This window comes from Balaenoptera acutorostrata, chromosome 2 (genome assembly GCF_949987535.1).
Source record: "Balaenoptera acutorostrata chromosome 2, mBalAcu1.1, whole genome shotgun sequence".
Lineage (NCBI taxonomy): Eukaryota > Metazoa > Chordata > Mammalia > Artiodactyla > Balaenopteridae > Balaenoptera > Balaenoptera acutorostrata.
In genome coordinates, this window is record NC_080065.1 from 8381944 (window position 1) to 8392472 (window position 10529).

At 47.3% G+C, this 10529-nt stretch overlaps 1 protein-coding gene across 1 annotated transcript in view; it reads right to left on the bottom strand.

Moving 5' to 3' along the window:
• The window catches only part of NSUN2 (NOP2/Sun RNA methyltransferase 2), a 28982-nt gene extending 18468 nt beyond the window's left edge, over positions 1 to 10514 (bottom strand). The window contains exons 1-5 of the mRNA XM_007191646.3: positions 10110 to 10514; positions 9850 to 10007; positions 8586 to 8690; positions 3314 to 3419; positions 563 to 634 (exon numbers count right to left, since the gene is read on the bottom strand). Coding sequence (XP_007191708.2) covers positions 563 to 634; positions 3314 to 3419; positions 8586 to 8690; positions 9850 to 10007; positions 10110 to 10214 — 546 coding nt within the window. The 5' untranslated portion in view covers positions 10215 to 10514. The remainder of the gene's footprint in view (positions 1 to 562; positions 635 to 3313; positions 3420 to 8585; positions 8691 to 9849; positions 10008 to 10109) is intronic.
• Positions 10515 to 10529: the final 15 nt, after the last annotated feature.

Genomic DNA, 10529 nt, shown 5'->3' on the forward strand with positions numbered 1-10529 from the left:
ATAGGAACAAAATGGCACTAGACACCAGCGAAAGCAATACATTTAGGGATGCTGAGTAAAGATGCTAAGTGCGAGAAGCGGTATAACAAGATGCTACGAGGCAGGGCTAGCGGGGTTCAAGTCTCAGCTCAGCCACTGGTGACTAGTTTGTGACTTCAGGCTCCACTTTTCTTTGCCTCCTTCCCCTCATCTGGAAAAACGGGGACAGCGATAGCATCTACCCTCACAGGGATATGTGGATAATAAAGTGAATCGATCCACAAAAAGAACTAGAGCAATGCTCAGCATTCAACAAGTCCTCAATACACGTTCACTATGACTTTCAACCGATTTAGTCACTCAAGAACACTGAAGATCGTCTGACTAGCAAGTAAAGAAACTGAGTTGTAAAAATTGCAAAAAGAACCTAAAATAAAATATATGTCATTCTCCACTTTACCCAAAGTGAAAAGGAAAACAGAAATGATTGACTATATAAAGAAAAAAAGGTCGCAACAAAACAGAGAGACACAAACACTGATAGTAGCCTACCCACCAGAATTTTCTATTCAGTGCACGATACCTTATGGTGAGGGTGAGCATTAAGCAACAGTGGTGGAATCATGCTAACGGCTTCTTGACGACTGATGTTTCCCTTAGAAAATAAAATTTTTAAAAAATCAGCAATGGCATTAAGAAAGGCAGAAAAAAATTAATATTGGGCGTTATTTCCAATGCAACAGGAAAATACCATATGATTATACACAGAACACAAAAGTTAGTACTATCACATAGACAGTAAGTAAGACAGATTTTTATACTAGTGGATAAATGGTTGCTACCAAGAGACTAAGTAAGGATGACCGTTAATATCAAAACAACATTAGAATATTAGAAATTCAAGTATAACACGAGCACAGGACAGGACAGAAAGTCCCCATTAGAAGTTTCATAGCTGAAACTGTAAGTTCTATTTCTCAGTTCTCCTGTTTCCAGAACAGCCCACGCCTGCTTTGTATTCCTGAGAACTGTCCCCATCAACCACTGCCCCCACGTTTCCTGTGGAAGAGAGCGAATAATTAAAACTCCTCACTAAACCAACCATCCTCCAGATCTTCACTCGTGGGTCAGGACATCTGTTAAAATGTGCAGCTGTTCAGATTCAGACAAAGTTTCTCAGTGAAATCCAGCACTTGTGTCAATCACAACTCTATTTTAACAGCTTAGGACTAAACACTTAACAAAAAGCCAAAACAGCATCAGCTGCCAGGAGGCTTCTGCTTCTTTACAACCTGGGGCCCCTGCCCTGGAAAGGTCGCCCAAGCAGCCATCACTCATCTTACACCTGCGCCCCTGACGGTCAGAACCTAAACACAGGCCTCCACTCACACCTGCTCCTTCACCTCATGGGTTTCCGGCCAGCACTGCATCGTGAGGACTGAACCAGGACTGCCGCGCCAGGGGCACGGACCCCAAGTTCTGCGTTACACCTGTGATTCTGATGAGGCAGCCTTCTGTTTTCACCCGAGCTGTCACTCAGAGCATTCACGTAGGACGAGGATGTCAGGCCCTTGGCTGGACACCCCAGCAGGTGGTCCCTGGATTCACGGACACTCTTTGCAGCCAACTTCGAACAACCCAGGGAGTATTGCACCCTGCTGCCTCCTGATCTAAAATCTGGACTGGTTCCCGACAATACACGCCACCTACACTAAACTCCAGTGTCCTCTACCTTTCAAAGCTGCCCAAACCCAGCTCTTCATGACCTACCGGACTGTGTATCCCTCCATTCCCCACAAACCCTCTGCTCTGTTGAAGTTCGAACCCAGATTGCTCTCTAACACATCCACGCAGATTAAAAGCCGAGCCAGAGAACCCCTCCTTGTATGAGCCCGAGCACAGAGCCGGGCCCGTGGTGGTGCTCAGCTCTGTTTACTCCTTACCAGGGAGGGGGATGGGGGTGGGAAACCAGGCAAGCGGAGCCCAGGTTGCCAGGTTACCAAGCTGGACACAGAGCCCCAAGGGGGAACAGCTCTACCCTGGACTGAATAGCTACTAGAATGGAGCGAGGTGAAAGGTTTCTAAATTGGTTATGGCTTCAAGGCAAGAAACATGGGAAGCACGATAATCCTGTCAGCTGGACACAGAAGCTCAGAGTGAAAAAGAAATAAAAACCATCTGGTGACACACAGAGGTTTCCTTGGCTAGAAAAAGGAGATTAGAAAATAGGAAGGGGGCTTCCCTGGTGGCGCAGTGGTCGAGAATCTGCCTGCCAATGCAGGGGACACGGGTTCGAGCCCTGGTCTGGGAGGATCCCACGTGCCGCGGAGCAGCTGGGCCCATGAGCCACAACTACTGAGCCTGCGCATCTGGAGCCTGTGCTCCGCAACTAGAGAGGCCGCGATAGTGAGAGGCCCGCGCACCGCGATGAAGAGTGGCCCCCACTTGCCGCAACTAGAGAAAGCCCTCGCACAGAAACGAAGACCCAACACAGCCATAAATAAATAAACAAATAAATACATACATACATACATACATACAAACATCAACATCATTAAAAAAAAAAGTTCTTATAAAAAAAAAAAAAAAAGAAAGAAAATAGGAAGGGGCAGCTTCTGATTTTAAATGTGAGACTATTAAGAATGCCCAAAAAACTGAAAGTAAACTGCAAAGCTTACAACATCCAAATTTTATGGGCATTCACTCAATCATGCGTTACACGCGGGAACAGCTATTTTGTTGGGGAAGACGTGATGCTAAAGGTTAGAAGTTCAGTGACGGAACCGCAATCAGGGAACCTGGGATGGCTGCGGAGCCGAGAGGGTGAAGGCGAGGTCGCTTTACAAGAATCAAAGCTGTCGTATTTAGGTCTTGTTTGTCTGTCCGGCAAAGGTGGGGTAAAACACTTTAATAAAATACACACGGCCGTGAGAACATATGACTTCCTCCGCGGGAAAGGCACGTGGCACGTGCACCTCGGAAGGACGTGAGAGCAGACGGGGCAGCTGCTCCGGAGCGAGGCCCGTGGAGCAGGGCGCTGTGCCCACCCCGGGGCTGCGGCCGCCCCAACCCGGAGTGGCCAGAAACAAGGAGCCGCGCCGGCATCTGTGGCGGTGCCCGCCGGACGTTTCCCGGTCAGAGCGGCCACACGAGAGAGCAGCTGCGTAAGTTACCAGAAATTCAGGGGGCGACACACACTTCAGCGGGTCTTCTCCGGGCCTCGGCCACCTCACCACTCCCAGTGGCACGTATGGTTAAAATACAACTACGGGACTGATACTGAGGCCCATTTAAAGTTTCAAGGGAACCAGCAAACGTAGAGGTATCTACTCACAGATTCAGTTTCGCTAACCAGAAACTGGTGAAACTTTTCCAATTGTGGAGACTTTCTCAAGATTTTTCGACTTAAGTTTGTGTGCCAGGCAAGTTCTTCAGGATACCTGACCGAAAAGAAAGCAAAACATTTATGGGTTATGTTAAAGCGGCCTCTTCACACTTCTTGCTTATGCAGGTCATAATCCAAACGAGACACCCAGCTGTGTTCCGGCCGCTCAGGCCCGCGCTCGCGTGACGGCCGGCAGCACCGTGAGAGCTCTGGGACACAGGGCGCACTCTCGCCTCTCAGGCGGCTCTGAGAGGCACACGCACACGACGCCACTGAGAAGTTATGGTGACGCACGTCCACGATCTGATGAAATGGGAGACTCCCACCCCGCTGCTCTCCACTGTGGTGAGCTAACGTAACGGCACGGAGGCCAACAGAGGACATAAGGTGACGAATTACTTATAAAGTGCAGATCACACAGAATCAAAGTAATGCCGTAGGGCAGGTATTAGAATGTTTGACAAACGTTTGATTACCATCTTTTTAACTATATTTTTCACTATTTCCAAAACAAACCAGTCCAATAATGTACTGAAATGTTTTACATACCAAAAACCCTTGGACATCACCAATGCATTAACTTGAGCTCCTAGGCTGCTACTTATACAGACCTAAGAACGAAGCTTCTCCTGCCATTTCTGGGAATATATTTGAACCGTCTACAAATCACGCCGTCACTGATTAGGAAGCGTGTGCTTTCTCATCGCAGCTTGCACCTGCCCACCCACTGAGCTCCAGCTGCACAGGTCAGTACACGGATAGGACACAGGGGGCCACGCTCAGCATAACGTGGCACTCGGTGACAAATCATACCGAACTCACTGTTAACTCTGAGGTACAATAATGAGCTCAACTTAACAATGCAGGGTCACAATGTTTCCACGTGTCAAACTGCAGCTAAGGTGACAGCCATGAAAATGAAGCCAGAACGTCTGTAAAACAACACATCTGACTGCTTTGAAACTCTGATTATTTGACAGACACAAACTCAGGCTTAGGATATGAAGACACTGCTCAACTGTCATGTTATCATGAGATACGTTTGAAAAATACTTTCCACCAAATAATGAAGATTAAACTGGCTGAATCTGTTCACAGCCACCCTCCAAATGTCCCGGTGTTTTGTTTCTATCTCATATGCCTGTTTCTCTCTTCAATATTTAACCTGTTTCAAATATACAGAACCAAAATGCAATCATACTTATCAGACAATTTCAAAAAGTTTAGCTTTAAATACTCCCTTTGGCCTCACTAGAGGTGAATGGCAGCGATTCACTCAGGTTGGCTCCAGCTGTAGAACTGAAGAAAACCTGCTGCCCCACTGCTACCTTTGCTGATACCCAAACGTCTACTGGCAACACTAAATTGTCTGTGACTGATGACGGCACACATGCCAGTTACTACTTTACCAAGCCACCAAACACCACTAATTTGAATGCTGCCTGCCACTATTTATTGTACATTGCTGAAGTTTCATTTTCAAATAGAGACAGCAGTCTCTAGATATAACTTGTGGGAATATTTCCTTATGTGCCTTACAGGTTGAATTTCTAGTAGTTAAAATGTAAATTTACTATTATAAGAATAAAATTCGATTGTAAGTTATTATGATTGTGAAAGCTCTTACTCTTATGAAAAAAATATTTAAGAACTTTTAGACAGTTAAATACAAAGACAGACAATTAAGATGAAAAAGTATGTTTCTTATGTAGCTTTAGGAACAACTCTTTTGAGCTAACAAATGTTTATGAAAATCTTCACAGATTTCAACATCAATCTTAAAAAACTGTATCTAATTTATAGTTATGTAATTCAGATTTAGCTCCTGAGTGTTTAAAGTCCTATTTGCAAACCTGTTGTATCTTTTAAGGATAAATTAAAAGCACCACTGTCCCCTTTGTCCCTAAAAAATTCTTAAGAGAAAGTCTCTAAATATATACAACACCTATGATAAATCATCTTCAACCCAGACATTTAAAAAGAACACAAACAGCATGACAATAAGGTGTGTTCTCAACAACTGATTGTCAAAACAAGGTCTCTTAAAAAATGCTTTAGGATAATTCCTTACAGCTCCTAGTCTATGAAAAGTAAGGATAAAAATGAAATCTGCCCAAGCTATAAGTCCTATACATAACATTCCTTCTAGAAAACCTGGTTCCCAAAAACATTTCTCCTATATTATATCCCACTATGTACCAAAAGGTTAAAAGAATACATGATCTATTTCTGCATTTTGAACAATATAGAAAACCACCAGATGTATTTTAAGTTTCTGCTTGACTTGCTTACTGATTTATGGGTTTCCCACACTTGACAAGTGAATTTGATTGATTAAATGTTTATACAATAAAACTATCACACAACTGTCACTGATAATGGGAAAAAGGCTGAATATCAGGAACCCAAATCTTACAACATGCTGCTCCCACCCTTCAGCCATGTTCAGAAAATCAAAGCAAACAGTAACGCGCAGAGAAAGCCTGGCCGCTACTGGAGTGACTTGCTGTGTTCTTCAGCCACAGGACACCTGCAGAGCCTTTCCTACAAGTCTGGGAACTCACTGGTCCTGTACCCATACCCAAAGTTCAAAAATCGAGAGCGAAAAATAGCTGTTAAATGTTCAATGAGCTGATTAAACAAAAGTATTACCACAGTCTGCAGAGAACAATAAAAATAGCGAGACTAATTCCCGTATTTGTTGGAACTGTGGAGGAAAATTCCACAAGGACAGGCCCAGATAAAAGGCACCTCTTTCCCACAGGAGCATGCTGAATTTTCAGCTCCTCTTACTGCCCAGACGCAGAGGACGGTCAGAGACCGCCGCATCTGAAAAGCCGCACCTCTGAACATGAGGTTGAAGGAATAAATGTTTTCAGGTGATTGCGAGAGGCAGCAAATACAGGCAAGATTACTAGAAATAGAAACGTGCACAAAGACAACCTTAAACCTGCTTCTGGAAACATCAGATGACCCCTACTTAAGTGCCAGGACATCAGTCACATCTCCAAACCTCGGCACGGAAAGGTGAAGTCTGTAACCCAGGGCCTCTGAGAGGAGCAGCGGCTCACCGCGCGAAGGCTGCCTCACTCGGCAACGCTGCAGGCAAAGCAACTGGAAAACATCTTCCTTGTCCGCTGGCCTCAGGACAGCAGACGTGCAGTGAGTGACCACCACAGCCACCTAGCACCTGAGTCCTTTCCCTGTCCTCTAACAGTCAAGCTTTTAAACTCTGACTAATATCATTTAACAAAAAAACCATCATGAAATTTTCTGGCTTAATACTGAAGGTTTAGTCCTGTGTCCCAGAAATGCATTCGATAACGGTGACATCTGGTTTCGATCTGATTTTAGCATCTGGCCACGCAGCATTCATTCTAAAGGTGGATGATGTGCACATCTGTGATACAGACACTGAAAATCCAAACGGCCAACAAAAGAATGGAAAGCAAGCAAATCCACAGCCCAGGATTAATGAGAACCTGACCTTGGTTTGTGATCACTAAAGGGTATCACAAGGGCAAAAACGAAAGATAACATCAAATACTTGAAGAGTCAAAGCTTCAAAAGTTGCCAGGAAATGCTGGTTAAATTCAGCTTTTTATAGCAATCATTTAAAATGTGGTGTTGTTGTTTTGTGAGAACTCTCAATACCTCAAAGTTGATCATCTGAAATGTGGAACTACAGCAATTTAACGACTTTTCTGTTTATGAATTAGTCCAGGGCTTGGCATTGCGATGGTTTGTGCTCGAGTACTCCAGACATTTTACGAGACAGAAGGGTCTGCCTTCACACATCTGAGCCCTGAACTGGACCGTGAGAAACAAGTAAACCACAGGACACCTACAGGACAGTAAGATAAAAGGGCGGTGAGCAGAGAGGGCAGGAGTGTGCTTGGGCCCTGGAGACAGCAGACACACAGGACGGCTGAAGCGGTCTTTCTGAGCCCTTGCCAGGTGAAGGACTATGATGTGATTTCTAGTCATGTGATTCCTACTCTTTCATTTTTTTAAAATAAATTTATTTATTTTATTTTTGGCTGCGTTGGGTCTTCGTTGCTGCGTGCGGGCTTTCTCTAGTTGTGGCGAGCAGGGGCTACTCTTCGATGCGGTGCGCAGGTTTCTCCTTGCAGTGGCTTCTCTTGTTGCGGAGCACAGGCTCTAGGCACGCGGGCTTCAGTAGTTGTGGCTCACGGGCTCAGCAGCTGTGGCTCACAGGCTCTAGAGCACAGGCTCAGTAGTTGTGCACACGGGCTTAGTTGCTTCACGGCATGTGGGATCTTCCCGGACCAGGGCTCAAACCCGTGTCCCCTGCGTTGGCAGGCGGATTCTTAACCACTGCGCCACCAGGGAAGCCCCGATTCCTACTCTCTTGTATGACTTTCGGCAGCGTTGAGTAGTCCGAAATGAAGTCACAGGGACCAGTGTGAATCTCCGTGGTGACCGTATGGAAACGTCCGGTGTTTGGTAACGTCCTCAGAAAGACAGCGTGGGAACAGAAGGGGCGACAGATAGAGAAGAGAACCCCGGGTGCGTAACTCTTTAAAACACTGAGACAGTGGCTGGAAGGCTCATCGTCCCGGGCCCTGATGCCCCGAGGCCGAGGAGCTGCTTCAGAAGGACAGAGACGCTGCTGGAGGCGCCGTCAGAGCAGCCGGGGACTTCCTGCTCGCTCACACCCCAGGAAAGGGGACCAACACTCATGCTGAGACGCCTCCTTCGTCCCCCCCTTCCTTCCTTCAGGTACATGACTACCTTCTCTTGCGTAGTGTGGTGTGTACAATAAACCGAGTGATTCACAAACTGAATATCAGCTACCCTCTGTGTTATCTCCCACGCCGTGATTCTTACCTGGCCTAACCTCTGGGCCCTGCAACAAAACATTAAGTCTGCAACACTTCTGACATGAAGACAAGGGGTGTAAATGGAAATGGTGGAAATGGTAACGTCAAGGAAGGAAAAAGGCTGGACTGACTTGGAAAAATTAACTGAAATCAAGACTTCAATACACTACGCTGCAAATCACATAGGAAAACTTGCACACCAGCGTGAAGTAACAGCGATAAAAAAAAGCACTGGGAAGAAGAACAGGAGAATGCCCGGAAAGTATATTCAGGTTCTTTCACGCCAACAGCAAACGCACTACCAAGAAATACATTCAAGTGAGAAAGATTAAAACCCCAGAGAAATACCCAACAGGATGAAGCCTCGTTATACCTACCAACTCAGGGGCTGTGGAACTTCAACTTTCTGCCCGTCCACCTCCAGGTCCTCCAGTTCCTTGAAATACTTGTTCTTTAAGCAATGAAGAATCTCTTTTGCGTGGCTATTAAAAAGTAAGCAAGTTTCAAATCCATCTGGAAAGCTAATTTTATAAATTTTATCTCTTTGCAAATTCAAGATTATGTTTTAAAGCTAAAACTATCGTTGTGTGGAGAGAACACATTCTTTAATTACTGCCTTTTTACTCTATTCTTTCAAAGCTTAAACAATCCTCATTGTCTGACCACTAAAAGGTGATAAACTAAACACAATACTACTGCACTCCTTCCCTCCTAAATATTCCTCGAGTTCCATTTTCACTTGCAGGTCATCTTCAAAAGGTATAACTGAAACCATACCCTGTAACTTACACACTCAAGGCCCATAAGGCAAAACACAGTGATTAACTAAAACCTCTAAGCTTGTTTTGCAAAAGACCAGGGATGTGCAGACATGGAAACAACGTGCTAAAGGCCCCTTCACGTGGCACAGGCGCGTTTAGGGACTAAAATAACCCACGGTAAACTTTAGACATCACAGGCTGAAAATCCACCACATGTAACAGACGGAACGCCCCACCCTGAATTTGCACATGTGACCCAAAAACAGGCAGGAAGGACACAGAACCTGTAGGGAACTCTTGAAACTCACCCCAACTTTCCACCCATCATTTCCGAGCGCCCTCCTCCTCTTACTGCCCACCTCCAAGATAAATACCCCACTCAACAGCTGACGGGGAGAGCCGAGCACTGCCTCCTGTCTCCTTGCTTGGCTGCTCTGCAATAAAGCCTTTTCACTTTCTGCAAAAGCCCCTTGCCTCGGTATTTGGTCTCTGTGCAGCGGGCAATGGGCGCGCACTTGTTCACCTACACGACTACAAACAAAAAAATTTTTTTTTAAGAGAACACTGTACGTTTCACTTAAAACTCGGTAATGTCACAAATTCTCATGTGTTCCAAAGGGTGGGCATCCTCAACTCACGAATTCCCAGGAGTCAACCCTTTGTCAGGCTGCATTTTCCTTTCTCATTCTGGCCTCCCAACTTGCCATCCCTCCTTTCCCTATGACGTAGGACACTTAGGCTCCCTCCTCTCAAGGCCTCCGGGGTCTCGAATCCGCACCGCTGACGTGCGCTTCTTGGGGGAAAAAATAACACCCGCGTTTTCAACCTTGGGCATGCTAACCCCAACTTTCCAGGAAATACGAAAAGCCTGACCCCCTACCTTTTGTAACCCGTAATTCTTAACGTGGCCGGGAGAGGCTCCCTGAGCGCGTCCATGAACTGGTCCCACTCGCCTTCTGGCACGATCTTGAGCTCCTGATAGTAGTGCTCGAACAGCTTGTTCTCCTTGACGATCTCGGGGTAGCCGCCTTCCCAGCCCTGAGGAATAAGAAGGACATGTGCCCGGGGCCGGGGAGCACCCCCTTCGCCGCCTCGCAGGCCTTGGGATCGGGGAGGCCCCCGCGGGGCCCCGGCTCCTACCGCCCCACTGCGCTTCCCGCCGTCCTCGGCGCCGTCCTCCGCGCTCCCGGGTCGCTGCTGCTGCTGCTGCTGCTGGAGCCGCCGGACCCGCGACCGCCGCCCCATGGCCCACGCGGCAGCGCACGCCGCCCGCACACAGCGAGCCGCCAACTTCAACCGCGAGCACTTCCGGGCTGCAGCTCGAGGACCCCGCGGGTCCGCGCCTGCGCCTCTCCCGGACCTGCAGGACCCTTCAGGAAACAAGCCAGAGCGCCGCGACCCGTGCTCCAGGAAAACGACGAGCAGGAGGAGCCGGGGACAGCCCTGAGTGGGAGAGTGGCTCTAGAGAGCAGGCCGAGAGACGCCTGCTGGCCGAGGGCCTGGGTTTCCGCGCGGGCTCAGGCGGCGATGCGGACAGCCCGAGGTCACGCGTGCGCACCA